The sequence below is a fragment of the Coturnix japonica genome, chromosome 2 (genome assembly GCF_001577835.2).
Source record: "Coturnix japonica isolate 7356 chromosome 2, Coturnix japonica 2.1, whole genome shotgun sequence".
Lineage (NCBI taxonomy): Eukaryota > Metazoa > Chordata > Aves > Galliformes > Phasianidae > Coturnix > Coturnix japonica.
The window spans coordinates 32295153-32316919 of NC_029517.1; the positions used below are offsets into that span (position 1 = coordinate 32295153).

The 21767-nt window shown below is 42.3% G+C and overlaps 2 protein-coding genes across 8 annotated transcripts in view; one reads left to right on the forward strand and one right to left on the reverse strand.

The window, feature by feature from the left end:
• Positions 1–21707, reverse strand: part of SATB1 (SATB homeobox 1) — a 92833-nt gene extending 71126 nt beyond the window's left edge. The window contains exons 1-2 of one of the 7 annotated variants that reach the window (XM_015853819.2): positions 2077–3220; positions 1915–1984 (exon numbers count right to left, since the gene is read on the reverse strand). The gene's annotated coding sequence lies outside the window, so the exon portion shown is untranslated. Of the gene's footprint in view, positions 1–1914; positions 1985–2076; positions 3221–18164; positions 18381–20517; positions 20609–21473 lie in introns of those variants that run through there. The other 6 variants (XM_015853822.2, XM_015853820.2, XM_015853821.2 and 3 more) reach the window with 6 other exon arrangements.
• The window catches only part of LOC116652888 (SKI family transcriptional corepressor 2-like), a 5693-nt gene continuing 3996 nt past the window's right edge, over positions 20071–21767 (forward strand). The window contains exons 1-2 of the mRNA XM_032442434.1: positions 20071–20210; positions 20311–20842. Of these exons, the coding sequence (XP_032298325.1) occupies positions 20071–20210; positions 20311–20842 (672 nt within the window). The remainder of the gene's footprint in view (positions 20211–20310; positions 20843–21767) is intronic.

The window sequence follows — 21767 nt, forward strand, 5'->3', positions numbered from 1 at the left end:
AGCATCCTACAAAACACAGCGCTGAAAAGAATATATACATATGATATATATACATTGTGATATATATATATATATATATCACAATTTCAACAGGACTTTTGAAAGCCTTAAATACAAAGAATATCACGGTGATGTGGAGTTACCTACTCACACAGCTATATGAAACCCAAATTCGGAAGTAATTTCGTAATTTGTTATTGAAATGTGTATGTTAGCTTGCCTGTATTTCCCTTTTCACAAACTTTCGCAATCACAGTCCGTGACTAACAATTCCAGTTAAGTCACTAAAAATCCCCCTCACCTAGAACATAACGGAGTAAGTTTCGAAGATTTTTGCCACTCATCAGAATCTATTTTACCAAGTACAGAGGCCATCAATTGCTGACAAGCAAGACATCTTTCACGTTATGATTTCATTCATCAATACTGTTATGATTGTCAGGGATTTTAGCCTGCCTTTCTCTGACAGAGAAAGAAGTGACTGCGCTGACAATTGCACCATGCATATAGGATAATCACTAAGGACAGGTGACTAGACATTAATTTATGAACTAGTATTTACATTACTGAGTGCAGCTACTAATACAGGGGAAGTTCTGTTTAGAAAGACTGGTGTGAATCTGATAATTGCTACTTTCTTTCAGTTGCCTAGTAATTCAGCACGTTTTCTGCACATTCAATCACAAAGCTATTAAAGCCTAAACATCTCAGGATTTTTTTCATATATACTACTCTATGTCATTGGTATATACAGCACTGACAATTCCATAAGCTGTTTTTTCTTGTGTGAACACTGCACTGCTTTTCCCGATAGAGTGAGGAAGGAGGTCATATATTAATCTGAACGTTTACAAGCAACCTAAAGAATGCAAGAGAACAGTCAAAGTTTAGAAAAATCATTATTTTTCCTTGCGGTCTAAGGTGACACACTAAGGATTCCCATTCATCGCAATCCCATCTGCTTTAGGTCGCATGTCTCATTAACGGGAAACGTGCCTATTTTAGCCACTTTGGGAAGAGTATTCCTTTTTTACTGTGTTAACTGCAGCCCAAGGAGAAAATTACAGTCTCAAACCCTTAACATTTTTTGATGTTTCTGACAATGCTGATATGCTACAGAGCTGCTTTTCTGGTCCCTCTCAAGAATTAGAGGATTGAAAATTAAAAAAAAATAAAAATAAATAAATAAAAATAAAAGGGGAGGGGGGATAAACAGCAGCAAAAAAGCCTCAAACAAGAAAATCCTTGTCACTTTTGGCAACTTCAGAAGTACTGTAATGCACCGAGGCTCTTTGCTACAAAAAGTATCTAGTCATCATGAGTCAGAATCGCACTCCATCATGTACAGTGCATAAAAGTGATAGATCGCTGCTCAGTTACTGCCCCGACTGCAACCCAACCACCAAATGGGTCATTTCGCTCGGCCTCGGAATACCCACCCATCGGCATCCTTTCCCCGCTTAGTCATCTTGTAAAAAGCTTTATGTTACAAAGCAAAATTACATGCACATAAAACACCTAATTTACTCATTTAAACTCCATGCCCAAGGCTAAAGTTCACTGAAACCTCAGCGTGGAATAGTGATGAGCACCAACCAGCGGGGCCTGCCCAGGGAGAGGGCTGCAGGGAGCAACTATTCTCCGCTCCGCTGCCAGGCCGACTGTCCCCGGCTCTCGCATTCAGGCATCTCTCCCAACTACAAGTTCTCAGCACGGGCGTTCGGGGCCGAGCACAATTTCGAGGCACGGTTTCCCAGCGCCCAGGCGCACCGCGCAATTTCTGAATGGGAGCCGGCCGGGGTCCCCTTTTGTCGCGACGCTATTCTCCCGGTTCTTTCTCTCCTCCCGAACCAGCCCCCTCCCCATTCGTTTCCCCTCCTCTTCCCTCCCTCCCCCATAAAACCCCATAATCACATTTGAGAGAAGCTCCGCACTTATCCGTTCCATATGGCTCTCGCGATCCAGGCCAAGCTTTCGCTGTGACCTTTTAAAGAGACAAAGAAGCAAAGTACTTATCTAGAAACAGAAACACTGCAGTTTTCGGAGTGAAATTAGCAAAACCGACCCGAAACTCACCACTTCAAAACTTGACAGCATATAAATAACAAAAACAAAGGAGGTTTCCTTTGCAGCCCGAGCTCTTGAGGAGGAAGAAGTTCGAGAGTGATGTTTTCCTAGGTCCCCCCCTTTCTGGGGGGCGCGGGGGGCAGCAGACCTGAGACTACTTCCCCTAATATTCTTTTTTGTTGTTGTTTTTCTCTTGTTTTCTTGTTGCTATTTTCCTTTTGGCGGGGAGTGGCAAAAATAGGTAGCGAGAAACAGAGTAGCCATGAGCAAAAATGGCAATGGACAAAAAATAATAATAAAAATAAAAAAATAAAAGTCTATATTAAATATCTTTTGAGAGAGCGGCGAAGGAAGGAGCTGACGAGCAATTGATCAGACAAGTGCTCAAAATTCAGGATAATCATAAAAATAAGAATAAAGTAGCAGGTTTAAATGGAGGTGGGAGGTGACTTAAGTCTGGCTGTCCTTTCAAAAATAAAATCAATGCAAGTGAGAGAGGGGGGTATTAGGAAAAAAAAAAATCAAAGCCAAAAAAAAAAAAAAAAGAAAGAAAGAAAAAGAAAAAGGCAGCTTTTCTATCCAGTGTGAAGAGCAGAAAGTCTACTTCTAGGTTGTCACTTACACTATTATTCTCCAATAGGCACCCAGAGGAGCAGCACACACAGAAGGAGCCCGCTCCCCTCCCCCTCCGCAGAAATACACACCGTAACAGCCCCCAAACTTTCTGCGGAAACCTCAGCCTCGCAGATCGCTACTGGAGATTAAAAAGAAAAAAAAAAAAAAAAGAAAAAAAGAAAAAAAAATGAAAGGAAGAAAAGAAGAAGAAAAAAAAGTGTCGAGAAAATCGCAGAAAAAAAAGGCACTAAAACGCCACTTTTAATCTCGCCTTTGCGGTCCCGGGAGGAAAGGAAAAAAAAGAAAATGCAGAGAGGAGGACCTGTCTCCTCTCATTTACCGGGGGCTGCTGTGGGAGCGGGGGGAGCGCAGAGAGAGGAGGGAGAGAAAGCGCGGAGGGAGGAAGGAAGCACCCAGCAGCACCACTACAAAAAGTGACGAGGTTGCACTCCCTGCGAGTCCAAAGCCGGGAGAAACGAGAATGGGGGGGGAAGGGAAATAATAATAATAACGATAATAATAATAATAATATAATAATATTAAAAAATCACAAAAAGATCAGTGCTTAAATAAATAAATAAATCGGGCTCCCTGTCTGCAAAGCAAAAGAATGATAATAAAATAAAAATAGAAATCTGGGAACTCCCGATAAGAGTTATTAGCGAGATGGGGGGTAAGAAAAATATCAAATAGAAAGGTTGCAAAAAACCAACAACAACAAAATCCAAACCAGCAAAAAAAAAAACAAAAAGAAAAAAAACAACAACAACAACAACAAAAACAACCACACACACAAAAAAAATCAACCCAACCACAATAATAATGGAAAAAGAATAATAATGGCAGGCTTTGTTTTTTGTCTCCCTCCCTGTCTGTTTTTTTTAGTGCTCCCTTCCCCTGGCTGCCTGGGCACGGTGGTGATTTAGGCCGGTTCGGTGTTGTTGCTGGATGTTACACGGATATCTGTGTGTGTGTGTGTGTGTGTGTCCCCGGCCGGAGCTGCTAGCTCCGCTCCCCCCCCTCTCCCTGTTTCTGTCCCCATTAAATTATTAGTTGACTCATCACTACTCCTCCTCCTGCTCCTGCTGCCGCCGCCGCCCTGCTCACAGCCTCTCCTCCTCTCCGCTACCGCTCGCTGCCGCCGCTGCCGCTGCTTCTTCTTCCTCCTCCTCATTTTAATACAAAATAACACCGAGGCCACCACCGGCTTTTTTTTTTTTTTTTTTTTTTTTTTTTTTTTTTTTTTTTTTTTTTCCCACAGCCCCCAAAACGGGAGGAGGAGGAGGACGCAGCCTCCTTGCTGCTGCCCGGAGCCCTTCCCCGGCGGCCCCGGATCATCCGACGCGTCCTGGGAGGGAGAGAGAGAAAGTGGCAGAGGAGCAGCAGGAGGAGGAGGAGGCGGCGGTGAAGGCGTGGGGGAAGGGAGCTGGGAAGCCGGGGGTTGTGGCGGGGGGGGGCAGAGCGGAGGGGCCGCAGCGGGGAGCGGGCGTGCGGCTTCCGGGCGCGCACGAATTTGCAGGCAGCTGGGTGAGGGTGAGGCGGCCCTGACTGCGCCGCGCAGCCACAATGCCCAGCGCGCAGCACCGCGCAACGCCCGCAGGCGGCAGATGGGGGCCTGCGGCGGCGGGAGGGGGTGGGGGGGGAAGAAGAACGTCGGGGAGGGGGAAGAGAGGAGGAAGAGGAGGAGGGGCGGGGGTGAAGGTTGAACAATATCCTGCCTGCGTGCTCGGCGCGGCCCCCGCCCCGCCTCGTGGAGCTGTGCGGTGGGCAGGTGCACGGCGGCAGTGCGGAGCTGCGGGAGGGGGAGCGAGCGGGCAGGAAGTTTGCTCTCCCCCTTCTCAGCTTTATACCGACAGAGCTGAAGGAACAGCGGCGGGCACGCCTGCCAAAGCACGGCGGAACCCCCACCCCCCCGTGCCCGGAGGGGTCACCCCGCAGCGCCCCGCCGGGCCCTGAGGCTCCGCCTCCGCAGCGCGGGACGGGACTGGCTCCGCCGGGTGCGCAGAGAGGGGAGAAGCCTGGAAGATGGTAACGCGGGGACAAAATCAATAGCTGCCAGCCAGACGTAGGGCTTCCCACAATGCACTCGGGAAAAAGTAACCCAACTAGACAAACTTGAATGCAACAAGTTTGTACAAGCCGCGAGATAAGGGGGAAATTAAAGTTCTTTATTGATAAACTGCACTCTGTTTGCCTAGGCTGTGTCTGAAAAGAAGAGTTGCATCATCAAGCAAGGAAGGGATGAACTGTACTACACAAGCAGACATACAGCCAGAATAGTTAGGGTAGCAACTTAGAGGATTCCTGAACTGCACACATAAGCTTGAAGGAGTAAAGGCAGGGGAGCGGGGAGGCTGATTAGCATGGCATGGCCTCTGCACAAAGAACAGGCAAATCAATACATGTAGGAAGAGCTAAATTATCACTATGTATATTTCTGTAAAACAAGGGGAATATATCAGGGCTGGTGTAAAGAAAGAAGCTGACGTTTACTGAAATAAGCACAGACGGCACGGAGAGAAAAAGAAAATGGTAATATGGTGAAATACATGAAATATTTATCATACCTAGCAAGGCACAAAATAGATTATAATCTCAGAAGCAAAGAAATGAAATGCTCGAAAATGAGTACAGTGTTACATAACACTGTTAGTCAAGGCAGAGAAGTGGAGGTGGAACTCATAGGAAACATGAAAAGTTGTACAGATGTTTCATGTCCTGAAAAAGGTTACTAAGACTGATACCGAGAGTGCTGAAAGGGGTGGGAAAAAAAAGAAACACCAACAAGAAACATGTTTCACAAAGAAAAACAAGGGAAAATGTCGACGACACCTTTCGTGATACACGATCAAGGGGTAAATGCCTCGCGGTTGTTTATTTAGAAACCTATCTTCTTCCAGAATGGTATATCGAATGTTATAAATAAATAAATAAAATAATGAAGAAAAAAAGAAAAAGAAACAAAGAATAATTATTTAACAATGTATCTGAGCCCTTGGAGGAAGGATAGTGTTAACTTGAAGAATTAAAACTTCATGAGCACAATGGAAAGTATCAGCATTGTATCAGTTTTGATCTGTTCCAGGAAAGCCTGGTACATTCATCTTCAGCAGCAGCAGCACCAACCACGGAAGAAAAACGTGAAAGCAGAGGGGCTTTGGGCTGGGTGACTGCTGCTTGCAGTGCGATGGACAGAAGGGGCAGTGAGGGTAATTGAGAGATGCAGAGCTGGTTAGAATAGAGCAGAAATTAAAAAATAACGATTCGGAACAAGATTAGGGACTCGAGCACCACCCTACAGAAGTGATTACCGGATACGGCAATAACAACAGCCAAGAAAACAAAAAGATTAGAATCTGCTCTAAAGTAACTTCTGCTTTGGTGTCACAAACCAGTCCCTTCACGGTCAAAAAGCCCTTAAAATGTTCAGAATTAAACAAAGCAGAGACAGTGAATTAAAGGAGCAGGGAGATAACAATCTGATAATACAGGAGCACAGAAGGCCTAATAATGATATTATTATGCACACTAACCAAACACTGACAAACAAATATTCTGTTAATTATATAATCATGCATATGCTTCCTATGCTTGAGATAAATGATTACAGAAAATCGCTCTCTTCTTGAAACTGCATATATGTGCTAAGCCCTGTAAACTCCCTGCAACACGGATTAATTTAATTTTTGCATATCACCTATGTCTGGGAAAGTTATTTGCCACAGACTTGGCAGGCGGAGCGTGGAATGCAGGCTTTGACCAGCAGGCATGGGTAACTGAGGGCTGCTGCATCCTAATGTATGGGCAGCAATCAGATCTCTCTTATCAATACCCAACTTGGAATAAAGTCAAGATAAAGATATCTGATTTTCATTTGACCTATTTCAATTTACACTTCACTGTGTCAACTTTGATATTAAAATGTTCCACTAGAATAAAGATATTTATAATAAAAACATATATAAAGAAGAGAAGATGAATAGATATTGTCATGGATACGTATGCAGGCAATCATTTAAACATGCAGCAAGGGTAGCATCACATTTTTCATAGCTTCCTGTCAACAAACAGCGGACAAAGATATGCTTAATAAAGCTTATTAATCCTTAATAAAGTTGCTGCGCTGTATGTCTGATACGTAAATGTGTCTCATACTGGGTTATGCTGAAATAAGACAAATAGTTAAAAAGTTGGACTGTGTTTCTTCAACCCCACAGTGAATTAACTCTCGAGCAGCAGTCTCAGTGGCTGCAAAACAAAACAAGTTCTGTGCTGTGGCTTAGGTACCTCAGTGCCTTCTAAGGTCTCTATTCCAATCTTTTCTTGTTTAAAATAAATAAGGAAATAGGGGGCCATATCTTGAGGCTTGGCTCTTGGGCAAGGAGAACAGAAAGGACCTGGCAGCAGAGCAAAACCAGTATGGCTGTGTATTCTCTTTTATCAGATTTCTTTGGGGAGATCAGGCTGATTGGGTTTTGCATGTACGTATTTCTGACAACTCTGCGGCCATTTGGGTAATTCATCAGCTCCAGCCCATGCTGGAGGTGTTGCAGATAAGTGCTGTACCAGCAGAACCATCAAGAAATTCACTTTGCTGAGGATTTGAACAGTATTTTCCCCACTGAGAGGTGACATCTGTGGGTAGCAGTGACTTCTGGGCAGCAAAGCAAGGAAAATAACAGTCCCTGGTTTTCTGAAGGATGTGGTAGTTTGCACCCTAGTGGTCTGCACTTTATTGTTACATGGGGTAGACAGAGGTATTAAGGGTTCTGGTGCATCCTTGCTTTCTCATGCAAGCATCAGAATGGTGGTGCTGTGGTGTGGACTGAGTCCTGAAACCCTACCAAGTGTTGCACCTCTGATGGAAGTTGCTTTTCAGTCTCCTCAGACTGACTTCCCCTGTCTTTCCCCTGACACCACTGAAACTCTCCAGCCAACCTGGCTGCATCAGTTGCAACTTTCACCCCAGCCAAGGTCTCAGTTCACCCCGATGGGAATCACAGCACTCAGCTGCATTCCCCACGCTGAGCTCCCAAGTTACACACCAATCTAGATTTTTTTTTCACTGCAACCTGCCCCAGCCTGGAGAGTATGCCTATCAAAAAGCAAAAGTGCTATGAAATGAAATTCATAGCACTGAGAGGCATCGCACACAAGCTGTTGTCCCCTCTCACATTTTGCATGAGCAATTTCTGCTCGTTTGTGCTCTCTCACATACAGTGTCCTGAAACAGTTACGTAAAATGGATATTTAACTTACAGTAGTCAGCTGTATTGAACTGCACTTAATTGCTTATTAAGTGAAGTAAATTATCCTTACCATATTCGCCAGAGGTGAAAAATCTACATATATGGCTACATGTAGTGCATTCATTAGTTTACGGACCCCAAATCCCTTGGAAAGTATCAGATATCAAAACAGTATCCCATGGTACAGTATTTTGTAGTTGGATGTCTCCGCCAGCTTGCAGATATGTAAAATCATATACAAACAGACATCTCCCTATTGATTGCCTATGTGGCGAGGCTCGTTTACTCCTGCAAACATTTTCTGCAGTGTATTTCAATAATGGAATTTTGTTTTAAAAGTAGGATTGAACAGGAATATGCAAGATGCAGCTTAGGATAAAAGAAATTGCTTTTAGTCAAACTACTGCACCATTTTGCATAAGCACCTTTCATAGCTCTGTATCTATGTTGACTAAGATACAACCAAAGTAAATGCATACATTTATACCGATGAGGCCCCAACAGTCATTTTGTTTTGCCCAATGCTGCTGCACAAGTCAAATTATTGGAAGAAAATTATGAAGGAAAAGCCAACAAAACTGTTGGCATGGGGAGGAATTGAAGGGTGAACATGATTGCTAATGAGAATAGAAATTCTTCTACCCCTGGCTGCCACGAGGAGTCTAGATGGTTGATACTGCAGTAGGCAGTTGTCCACATTCCCATAAAAAATTACAGTGATGAATATTAATGACTTAATCACATAACTCTTACTCTGCAGTTGCCCAATCTCTACCTGCTCTGTGGGTAAGAAGAGTTCACTCCCCAAGCATATCAGCATTGCAGCTTCCACAAACAGCATGGTATTTAATATATGACAATATTTTTATAAGTGTGGATTTCCAAAGTACCTCAAATTACAAGCTTCATTTATTATTTTTTAAAGCATTTTCTAGACCATATCCTCTACCATCCATAACAGTAGAGTAGATCTTTGATGAGTCATGCTTGTAATTTCCATGTGGCAACTACAGCAAACTACTTCCACATAGAAACAACAACAACAAAAACTAACCAACCAACCAACAACAACAACAACAACAAAAAAAAAAAAAAAAAAAAAAAGTGATTTATATAATTGTTTTAATGCAATTAAGCAGCTGGAAGGAAGGAGGAAAGCCAGCATCTTAGGATCAGAAAAGTTACCTATGTCATAAATGTGTGTTCTGCAGGTCACTAATTTCCCAAATTTCTCCCCTAGAGGTATAATTTTCATGCCTATTATGAGAAGATATTTAATATGAGACATGGGGAGATGAAAAGGGAATGGTTTCTGTTAAAGCCATGATCATCACAGTGCTAAACAACTCCTAGGTAAGAGACTAGCATGTAATTGTTGCCTTGTAGAAGAGTTGGTTGATAAGCAGTTAGGGATATATCTGAACAGGAGTTCTCTTAATTTAAAAATATGTAAACTATGCCCCCCCAGATATATAAACCAGTGGTGTTTCTGTTGGTTTTGCTCATTAAGAGCAAGGCTACATCAGGTTATCTCCTAAGTGTTTTGCAGTTTGTTGATTGACTGACACAGCTTCTCTTCCCTTTCCTGACTCCTTTTCCATCACCACCAACCACTACATTTCTTTTTAAAAAAAAAAAAAAAAAAAAAAAAAGAAAGAGCTTTTAAAGAAGACAGAAGTTTGCTGCGACACTTTTGAGTAAGGATTTCACACAGCCCAATCAAAAGTGCACAGTATAGCAGAAAACAATCTGAACCATTGTGGTTAGCACTGCAGGAGGACTAACATTGTCAGCTAGGGTTCCGGTGTTTTCACTGTGTGCTCCAACAGCATCGATCTGTTATATTAGAACATCTCATCAACAGGACAAACAATCATCTTTTTCTTTGACCTGATAGCATGAATAAAAACTGAAAAAATATGGAAGAGTTTAAGTCTAAGGAAATGGTTAGAACTGATTGATGATTTGAACTATGTCAAACTTTCATTATGAAACCCAAAACCACATGAAATGTCCTGTTTCCAGTTTCATTGTTAACTCAGAACTCTGCCCAGGTTCTTCTAGACTTTCTTTAAGGTTCAAAACCTCTTAAGTAAAACTGCATCTAATTACGGCCAAACTTGACAGGAGTCAATATTCACTGTACATAAAATACATGCAAAATGTGTGGTTTTGGTGTAAAAAAAAATTGAAAGTTGGTGGTTTTGGCCGAATTCACTTTTTCTTCTAGGATTTGCTCCAATTTCAAACTCAGAAGATTCCGCAATAAGAAATACGACATGAATGAGTTTTTCACAGTTCTTTTCAGGAACAATTAGCTGTTAAATGTTCACAGCTCTTTTAAGGAACAAGGTATCTGTTAATATCTAGGCGCTAAAATAAAAAATGTTTAGCATATGCAGTGTCACTAAGATAAAGGTCACCTATACATGTGTCAGAGTATGCTTAGTTTAAATGCAAACAACATAAGGCAAAAACAAGTCACTTTAAAATGTTACTCCAAGTACCTTATTCAAAATACTTGCAGTGATTTTAAATGATTTCAGAGGGGAAAAAAAAAAAAAAAAGAAAAGAAAAAAAAAGTGAAACTATAATAAAATCATTCTCCAATATTTAATGTATTTATTTTCTAAACAATTACATTTCAAAATTTCCTTCCTAGAGTCTAAAATGGAAATGGGCCACAGTGCACAAGAGCATTTCGGAACACAAAGGAATGTGGCATTTTTAGGGGAAAATGAGGATAGTATTCACGATGGTTTATTTATGCTCATAGAAGCACTTGAAATAAATTGCTCAGTGTAAAGAAAAAAAAAAAAAAAGATCTCTAAATGAAAAATGTTTGCATTTTATACTGATGTAAGAATATCAAAGTAACAAATGAGTGGAGAAACTGAGGCATGGACATGAAGGTTTTTAGCAGAGCTCCAACCTCAATGAAGTCAATTATTTTCACATTGTCCATTCTCATTTCTAGGGATCTCTTCTCTGTATAACTTGTTTCTGGAAGGTTATATTACAATCTCATTCCCATACTATCACTTATCCTCCAAAAACGGAGATAACATGCTCATGAGAAGTTTTCCTATATTCTGCTCATGAAAAATACAGGGTGCATTCTCTCAACTGAGATTTCTTTCACTGTTATAAAGGTATAAAACATCTCTGCACCATATCTAAAAATGTGCAGCTTCAAATGTGATTGTACACACATGAAGGAGTGCTCCAAATTTTTACAGTCACAGAAAAGTTCAAATTGACTTACCCAAGCATTTCTGAAACACAGAACACCTTTAAATAAAAGAATTCCCCAAAATAGCTACAAGAGTCAACTACATAAAAAACTGCCATCTCACATCTGTGTGTGTGCATTGAGCTCTTTTAGTATTTTCTGTTAAAAGAAAAAAAAAAAAAGAGAGAGAGAGAGAGAGAAAATAAATATTTAACTTAATATCAGTTGGTTGTTGCTGTGGGGATGTAGCACAAGGTTATTGTCTTTTGCTTGATTTAGTTCTGTGAAAATCTCTCCATGACCAAAACAAATGGCATGCCCAGTCTGTACTGAAGTTTTTAATAAAAAGCAGTAAAGCAATCTGTTTCATTGTCAAAGGATTGAAAGAAATTTAATTAATGCCTTCGAAGGGAACGCCTATATAAGTATCACAATCACAAGAATGTGTGCATATGCATATATGAATACATATGCACAGCCATAGTCTACCCTGTTGCTTTCATGTCGTAACACTATAGGCCATGGGCAGCTGAAGGCAAAAGTGAACTCATGCAATTTAACATATCTTCCTGACACAATTTTAAGGTTAAATGACACTGTGTAGACTATGAGAAGTTTAAACGCTAACTTCATCACAAGATAATTTACCCCTACAAAAGAAAGGTGGTATAGAACTGCTAGCAGACAAACAAATTAAAAATATTAAGTTAGAAACAAGGGAAAATGAGTTTATGCCATGTTGGCAGAAACAAAAAGAAGCAACAACAATAAAAAAGAAATGCAAAACCCAGAAACAAAAAACACAAAGATGCATGAAAAGCAGTATGCTATGTTAGATGTTTATCTATACATAAGAGACAGGTGTCACAAAAACAAAACAAAAAAATCATGAAGCTAAAGAGAAACTTTAACTCACCAGTTTCCATCTGTTATATCTGAATTCATGCATAATTGATTATCCATGACTGGTAAGTTCTTTTTTTTCACTAGCCTAACACAGTTTTCTAAACATTATGTGTTAAATCACCACCAAAGTAAAGGGTGTTTGAAAAACCGTAAGGGCAGAATAAAAATTTTTTTAATGAAAAATAACATGTCAGTTAATAATAGAGCTGACCTATGTTTAAGAGAGAAATTTTAATCATGTGCATATTAAATATTAATAACCTATTCTGTTATTGTTATAATAAGGTTAAGTAAGCTTCTCCATGCTGAAGGAAAGAGAAAAAGTAGGAATATGTAACAGTGAAAAAAAAACACTGAGAAGCAGAGACATAAGGAAAATGTGTCAACAATAAACAAGAGGAAATGAGAAAGAAGGAAAAGATGAAGGTGGAAACTAATCTCTATGTGTCATTATGACTGCCAGAGTACTGGCAAAGAAGCAGCATCCTTTTATTTCAATTTTAATCATTTCTGAATTTTAATACCCTGCTCCTTTTGTAATTCTCCTGGCATTCCCTATATGCATCCATCCCAGCCAAAACACCAGTGTAAATTAAATGGCACACAACCACACCACTGATGTAGCGCTCCCAGTAGAACCAACGGAGTGACCAAAAAGCAGAGGAGGTAAGACTAGTTTTTGTCCCTGTAGACTACTGGCCAATTGAGTATCTTAATGTTCTTCAGTTCCTTTAATTTTCCAAAGAAGGGCAGTGGTTAGGTAACCCAGCAATACAGAGCCATTAAAAAAAAATAAAGCAAGCCAGTAGTAATACAATAATCAGTGACCATCAGGGCCTGGAAAAATGAGTTTGCTCTCACTGGCACTAAGGAGCATCACATGATTATTTAATTACAGCTCTAATTTTTGTCTCGTGGATGGCAACATATCAACAATTAATAGGGCAAATAGAGGAGACTGCATTTTTAAAGAGACAGAACCTATATGAAATACTGCTTGGAAATGCAATTTATCAGACAGCACAACACATCTGAAGGCATATTTTTCTTCATGCCACAGAAATAGAAAAGTTCCATTAGTTCAGTATTCCTGCATAGTATCTAGGAAATTCTTCTGGAATCCTTAGAAAATAATAACTGCACCTGTGGGTATCCTAAAAGTTATTTCAATTGGTAATGTAGAAGTCAGGTTCTCATAGGACATGCAATCCAAATAAAGTAGTGGAATCACAAGTTTCAAATACAAAAAATGTTATTATAAAATGATTCTATCCTTTATCCTAAAAAGATAATGAAATGGCCAAAAGGATTATGGTATTCAGCAAGTCATGTGAAGAAGAAAAAAAAAAAAAAGTCAATACTATGCAGTCAATGGGACAGAGATTGATTTTGGCTTATTGATTTTATGATGAGATTTTCTTACAAGTACTGAAATTAGGGGAAGCTCTGCTCTGAAATGGTTAGATGCAGATCCCATTCTGCCCTGTCCTGCAAGAGACTTCATTGCAGAACACGGGAACCAGGGGTAGCTCTATGTGTGGAGGAACATCTTCCACATGCTGTACAATTACCAGAATCTGCAAATATATCACATAGCCAACTCTCATGTATTCAGTCTTCCTCACAAACACATTCACTATTCCACAGCAATGTGTGGACAAAGTAAGAAATCTCTTAAATTTACCTTACTCGCAACGTATTTCAGATGATATTCAACAACTGATATGGGATAAGCAAACTCAAAACTTCCTCTGAACTCTAAACTGTATATGTGAAAAACCTACCAAACTACTCTTACTTTTTTTTTTTTTTTAATCTTACGTCTCAATAAGCAAGTTAAACATGCTTTTTCATTTGTTGTTCTATAGTCCATCCTTTGAACAAGCAAAGAAATGCTGACTTTGGGCTTTCGCACAGAAAAAAACCCTTGCTAAACAACAGTTCAAGTATTACTGTAAAAATAAAGCTAACTAAAGAAAAAATACTATTACAATGCATGTCCTATTCCTCTTGAAAGTTGTCTAAAATTGTTTTGATTGAAGACATGAACATTCTGGGTTGGAGATCTTAATCTGTAATCTTAAAAAGAAAGCTGGCAAGCAAGAGCTTGTATGTAGAAGTATATATCATTCTTTTTATGCACTGGTTACTGTACAGATAACATGTCTTACAAAGACTGTAATTAAATGTCTAGTGCAGAAAGAAGACTAAAAAGCATACAGTATTATTATATTACATTGAATCCTTAGGAGCTAGAACTGTCATTTTTAAAGTTTTAAGATGCCACTAATTGCTCTCGAAACTTTACGTTTATCAAGGAAGCCCACCTATGATGAAAAGCATTAATGATTTGGAGTCTTTCTAATACAGATCTCTACAAAGATGTTAATTTAATCTTTGATTATAAACATTTTAATTCTCACTCTAAAATTTCTCCTTATTTCTTTTATCTACCTTTGGTTTCCCCGCGAGTTTGTGTGCACACACTCTCTCACTCTCTTCTCTCCTTCTTTTCTGCCTTTTATTTGATGCATTAAAATTGGGAATACGGGCCATGTATGATATTTAGAATTTTTATTCTGCTCTTTGCAAATGTTTTTAATTACTTGGCTGTTACAAACAGACATATTCTAAATGCAGTTACTGAAAAGGAAATACCTTTGCATGCGGGTTGGAGTTCAGAGCAGCAATTCTTTGTGCATTTACCATGTTTTCCATTCTGGGACTGATTTACAGATATAAAGAATTAATTAATCCTTTAGTGCTTTATGAAACATGTGTATTGTTAATTTTACGGATAGGTAAATAAACCAAAGACGTATTAAGGTCTCTGAGAGAGACTGTGTACTGCAGCTTACCCTTATTCTGTATGAAGTTTAGTGCTTTGGCACTCCATGGGCTCATGACATTGAGGATTTTAAACATGCTACAGGTTGTGCTTTACCTAAAACCATACATCTTGCCAGCATCAGAGCTGAAACCAGGACCCCGGGCACCAGAAAAGGTCAGGAGACAGTCCTCTGGGTATACACAATTCCAATGCACCACCACTTCTTACATGGAACAGCAAGTGGAATGACACACAAATGATTGCTGCTGGCCAAATAAATCCTGTCAGAGCAGGATCCTGGGAAGATGAGGTGCACTCTAGGTTTAAAGCACCTCCCTCATCTCCTCAGGTCATATCATGTCATAATGTGCCAAGGGAAAGAGATAGAGCAGATAGTGGCTGGGAGTTATGCAAGGCCAACACGGCTGATAGATGGGGCCCATCCTGAAGCTTTGCTCCCAGGTGCAGTTCAGGTGACTGAGGTCTACCTGCAGATGAGCAGATTCATCTGTTCATCTAGCCTGCAGTTCATAACAGAAAAGCAGGAGAGAGCTGGAGCTAAACACTTGCAAACCTACAGCTGAGAAAAAGCATTTCCAACACTGCTTTACAACAGCTCAGTGCCAGCTGTAGGCCCACACTCCTGTGAGGGTACTTCACATGTCCTATGCCAACCCTGTCATAAACTCATGTCCACAGTCTTGCTGGAAAATTTATTACAGAAGAAACTGTGGTATTTTGGCATTCTAAATAAATAGCAAAAAGGGGACCTTGACATGGATGCTATATCATTTGTTAGTATGACCCTCAATCCATCCGAACACCTAACATTTGAGCCCATATAAGAACTGTCAAAACAGAGGTCTACAGACCTCTGCAAATATCCCCCAGTATGCTTGAGAGGAAAGTCAGGCCCAACAAGTTTAAAAGAGTGTATTTACAACTCAGACAGTGCCTGAGGTATGTAACTCTGCTCTACACCCGTACTCCACTACTGCTATGCTACTTCTACTATATTACACAGATTACAGCTGGCATAAAGCACAAGAACCAGATCAGAGCACATGAGCAACATCAAGACTGGCAAATCTCTGTGAAATGAATCTCTAAATTTATACTTATTGAGAGCATGCAGTGCAGGAGCCATTAGAAAGTCAACATTTGTGAAGCAGCAAGTAGATATCAAGTAACAAAGTGCTGGTGATAACTGTGGTAAGCTGAGATGCCACAGGATGGCAAGAGTTAGAAAACACCTACATTTCAGCAGGGATCACTACAGCACATCCTTTACAAACTGTGGTCAGGTGCTATTGAGTTTGTGATACTAGTACCGCTCATAAGAGAAGTGACATACAAGCTTACTTAGTGTTAAATATAATAATTTGGAGAATCTTTGGGGAAAAAAAAGAAAATGGACATCTTGGATAGAGTCTATTAATGGAACACTCTGATGGAAAATTTAGGGATGCTTTCTGTAAACTGAGTTACTCTCCCTGCAGTTAACTTCAGCTAAAGAGCCAGATACTTAGGTCTCTAGATCAAGAAGAGAAGCAATACCAATGGAGTTTACTGACATGGACTTAATAAAACTGCAGTATTTCAATATAGTAAGTAATAACTATATAAAAGTAACTATAAGTTACTTTTTATCCATCAAACTGATTTTCTTTTTCTTTTTTTTTTCTTTTTTTTTCTTTTTTTTCTTTCTTTTTCTTTTTTTTTTTTTTTNTTTTTTTTTTTTTTTTAGAATCAGTAGCAACTTTGTGACAACCGAAGTTTAAAAAATGCACTTGATTGCATAGTGACAGATTTGCAGAACATTTTTCATCACACACACATATGTGCTTTCAGTTATTAATAAAATGCTTCTGCCCTTAATCTGCCGTTGCCTGAATATACAATTTCAGTGACTTGGATAGACAAATACTGTTAAGGAATTCTGTTTTCACTGTTTGAGATGCAATTCAAATACACCCAGCAAAACCGAATACTGTGTCTTTAAAACTGGCTTCTGAATGCCACAGAAAGGAATACTGAATCAGTTTTCTACAGTCCCCAAGGAATGATTAGAAAACTTTCTTTTCTTCCCCTGCCCTCCTTTTCTTTTTCCTCTGTTTCAGACAAGGAAGAGCCAGCTGCCACGGATAGCACCACAGGTAGATATTAAAATGGAGACAGCCATTATTTAGTGGCGACAGGAATATAAATACATGCACTAACCTATAAACCGGTGTTTACTTCAGGAAAGTAAGTCATATTTTTCCTCTGATTGCTGTGCTGTCAGTTTAATGCAGCGTAAATAAACAGTAGGTGCATGATAGCTTTAAGTAGAAAGTGTTCATTCCACAAGAGGAGCAGATTACTGAAGCCTGATGCCTATAATGGCAAAAGCAGAACTCCCATTTTACCTGAAAATATAGCATTTCGTGCTAAGAGGCTTGTGGCTTTTCTATTAAATTAATTTGTCAAAATTCTATGAAAAATATTACATACCCAGCGAACTTAACCAAAAACATTCATTTTTGCAGCCCTCAACTTGAACCATTTGAAAAAACAAAAGCCAATCGCTCCTCTGTAATTTCATCATCCCATTGCTCTAAATGAAAGCTTTATATAATCAACCTAATATAACAGAAAATAAAATGATATATAGAATTGCCCATACTTTGAGTTATTTTGTTCTTATAAATATATTCCCTGACTGAAAGTAAAAAAATTCCCCTTTGGAAAAAGCAATGATTTCTGAGAAGATTGTATATACACTCCACATCTATTAACATAAATTATAAGAAAGTAAAATGTTCCAGATGTGTTTAAACTGTTGTGGAAGGAAAGTTTGTGGCTTCATTGGATATATATTAAATATATCTAGAGAGAGCAATGGCAGTTATGCACGAGAAGGCAATAAAATGCTTCAGTAGTGCCTATAGTAAAATAGCATAGTTCCTAGAAATGCGATGAACATTTCAGAAGTCAAATTCCTTCCATTTTTAATTCAGAAATCTACTTTTAACAAACATCCTTAATATTTTTTCTATATAACATAATCCATTTTATTAATAAAATAATCTCCTTGATTTTTTTCCCCCCCAAAGTACCACTTAAAACCTTACGAAAGACTTTGGATTTATCTGACAATGATTAAAAAATGACTAAAAAAAATGATGACAATAAAATGTGGCATCACTCCCAAGGAACACCAGACTTCAGCACAACATCTCCTAAACAGCAACCGCACGCATCTGAACCCCTCTCTCCCCCAAACCTGATACGTAGGATGAGTCAATGCTCGCTCAGGACTTTCCCACTGTTGTGTGGTTTTCGGGCTGAGGGCTGGGATGGACTTGCCAGTGGTCCCACAGGACGGAGGCTGCAGTGCTACTGGGCAGTGGCAGGGCCGCTTTCAGCTGTGAAGCACAGCCACAGAGGGCAAATGCTCATCAGCTGCCCCGCGGGGCCTACGCTGCGCAATGAGAGATGCTCCGCTCACACACGGCTCTTGGCTCATGTGGCACAGCCTCTATCTGGCAGAGCAGCGCATCCCATTCGTGAGTTACAGGTTGGCTTTGCTTTACAGCGCTTTCTGGGAGTGTGCAGCAGGTTAGGGTTGGTGTATGCTGCTGAAATAACCGGAGAGGAGAAACTGAGACAGCCACTTTCCTATTTAAAGCATTAGGAACAAAGAATATAAAAAGGAAACAGCTCGTTTTTCAAAGTGTACACACAAAATGCATTCCATTTAAATAGTTTTTGTTCCAGTAAACTCTTTTGCATACAAAGGACTTATTTATTACATATTTGAACTTGTGGGAAAAAGGGAAGGAATGCACTGATTCCTGAAATAACTCTACACTCTGCTTGGAGACTTCACTATTCTGTATTCTTGTTCTACTCTGAACAATGTTATTCCAGGGATGAAGGAATTCCTGGGAGTAGGTTGTAGCTTTTCCACTAGCTGTTTGTATTCAGGAGTGGGCACACATAGCACACCAGCCCGTGATCTTAATTTTTCTTGCACTGCCTCATGATGCGTGTGTGCTGTTTGTTTAGATTCATGCCTGTGCGTGAGCATGTTACATTTCTGCTTGCTCATTTTGCTACCTGCTCTGTGTTATTGCTGCACAAACCATTGCTTTGACTTGGAAAGTGAGGCAATGCCAATAACAATCTCAAATAGAGAACGAATTAGAAAATGAGTGGATGTGCAAATGTATTACAGAGCATATAGGGATACGAGAGCACTTTACAATTCTACAGATTGTGCTGCAGGTATAAACGACAGAGAACACCCTATATTCACATCTTTACACTCTATGGTTACTGTTTCAAGCTGGCTTTGAATGGTGCGCCTGATTTGCCACATTTCTATCCGGTGATTGTGTTGAATGCTTGAGGAGATAGTGAAAGATCCAAGCACTCCTTGTGCTAACTACAGCTGAAATTTTACACTTATTGTAACCTTTTCTAACAATGTGAGAAAAACAGAGTAAATATATTAAACTTGTTTTACAACAGATGCTTAGGTTGTTAATATTTAAGATGCCTATTCATGCTATTCCTGTCTGCACATTTGTCAAAAATGTAAGCCTGAATGCTAATGTTTGCCAGCAGACTACAACAGACAAATACACGAATGCACTGCACTGAAATAATAGGAAGTAGAAGTAAAAGGCTGCTGCTGCCCAGGTGGCGCGGAGCAGAGGGACAGGGCAGGGCACTGCCCGACCACAAACCTTCAGCATCTGCGTCTGAATTTGGGAATTCTGAGCACTGAAGCACCGCGCTCACTTGGGCTGACTAAAGCCAGCGGAGAGCTTTCATCGTTTGCGAGTCGTTTCGGTCTAGGAGCTGGTGCAAAGTATTTCAGCAAACTTGCATTTTAGTGAAGTTTCTCCAGCAGTGAGAAGCCCGGAGCCCGGCAGAGGGAAACTCCATGCCGGGCAGGTGCCTGTCGGGAGCGCTCCCCGGGCAGCGAGCGCAGACGGCGACCAAAGCGCGCCGATGTGAGCCAACCCTCGGCTGCCGGGCTCGGGAAACGGAAAATAATAATAATAATAAAATAAAAAAGAAAATAAAATCCCAGAGCGTAGAGACGAACTGCTGGCACCGTTCCCCTCGGCAGCAACAGCACCGGGTCGTGCCACGGGTGGGCGAGGGGGGACGCTTTCCGGATGGTCCTTCCGCCGCTCTGCTCGGGGCTCGGCTCCCCGAAGCCGCCCGCGCACCCTCCGCACCCCGCGGAAGCCTCCACCCCATCCTTGGACCCCGAGCTGTCGGGGCTGCTGCCGGCTCTGCTCCCGGCGGCAGAAAGGCGCGTGGGGACGCGGAAGAACTTTGCCAAACTTTTCGGATTTTTCTTTTTTTTTTTTTTTCCCTCTGCCCCATCCCCGCTCCCCCCTCCCGTGACGGAGGCGGCGGGTCGGAGAGCGGAGCGGGGCCGGTGGCTGGGAGCGGCGCGGCGGCAGGTGTGCGTCCCGCCGCCGGGAGGCTGAGCCGCACGGAGCCCCCCCCCCTCGTCCCGCGCCCCCCGCCCGGCCCCCGCCCCGTCAGGACCCGCCGCGGCTGCCCCTGTCCCCCCGTCCCCGAGGAGCGACGCCGAAGAAGCGAGAGCGACTCACTCATGGGAGCGCGGCGGGCGAGGCCGGCGACACCTCCGGCTTCCGAGGCGCCGGCGAAGTTAATTGCACTGAAGTTCAAGTTGTCTTTTCACCCATCAGGAGTGGGCGTTTAAAGGAAGGAGAGCGAGGAGGAGGAGGGGGAGGGGGGAGAGCCTCTCGCTCTCGCTCGCTCTCGCACACACACACACACACACACAGCCACAGGCACACACACACACACACACACACACGCACACACACACACGCACACAGACGCGCACGCCCGCCCGCTCCCGCTCTGTCTCAGCAGGAGGAGCCCGGCCGGAACGCACCAGGGCAGCACCAGGTACCGGCGCGGGGCAGCCCTGCCCGTGCGTGTGCGTGGATGGCTGCGCGTGTGCCAGCGGCCCCCCCCCCCTCCCCGCCGCCGCCGCCGCCGCCTCGCACGGCCCCTCCGGGCGGGGACGGGCGCGCTGCCCCGAGGGGGCGGGGGGGCAGCGGGGACAGCGTGGCCGCGGGGCTCCGCGCTTTACGCCTCCCTACTGCGCGCCGCGGCGGGGGGCAGCGATGAGAAGGGGTGGGGGGACCGAGCGGCGGCGGCTGCGTGTGTGTTTGTGTGTATGTGCGTGTGCCCTCCCGCCGAACGGGGAGTCAGGTGGGACACACATACACGCTCGCATGCAGCCCCCCCCCCCTCCGTCACGGCACTCCCGGCTCTTTCCCCGCTTTCCTCCTTTGCCTTCATCCTTCCCTCGCTCCTTTATTTACTTCCACGCCCGCCCTCCGACGATGCCCCCCGCAGTCCCTCATGGGCAGCGACCTCCGAGCCGCTGTGACGACCTCCCGGGACGGGGCCGTGCGGCATAAGGGCACGCAGCCCCCGGGGTCGCCGCCCCGTCAGGTCCCGCCGCGCCGCGCGTTGTCGGGAACCGCGCATCCCCCTCACCCCCCCGCCCCGGTCTCGGCTGCTGTGTCACCTGGCACCATGTGCTCCTCAACAGCGCTGTCTGAGAATTGTCTTTATCCGTGGAACTTCTCCGTGGGGAGGGACTTTTATCTTTTGTTTTTAAGCCCTTCTTTCCCATCTTTGCCACTGAACAATTTGGATGTGGAGTTCCTGGAAAGTGAACGCTGGCAATGAATGCAGCTTTCCCCGGAAGCTGAGGCTGCTGCTTATTCCCTACTGAGAAGAGAGGGGACCGTGGATGTCAGCTCCATCTTTTCTTTTTTTTTTTTCCTTTTCTTTTTTTCTTTTTTTTTTTTTTTTTTTT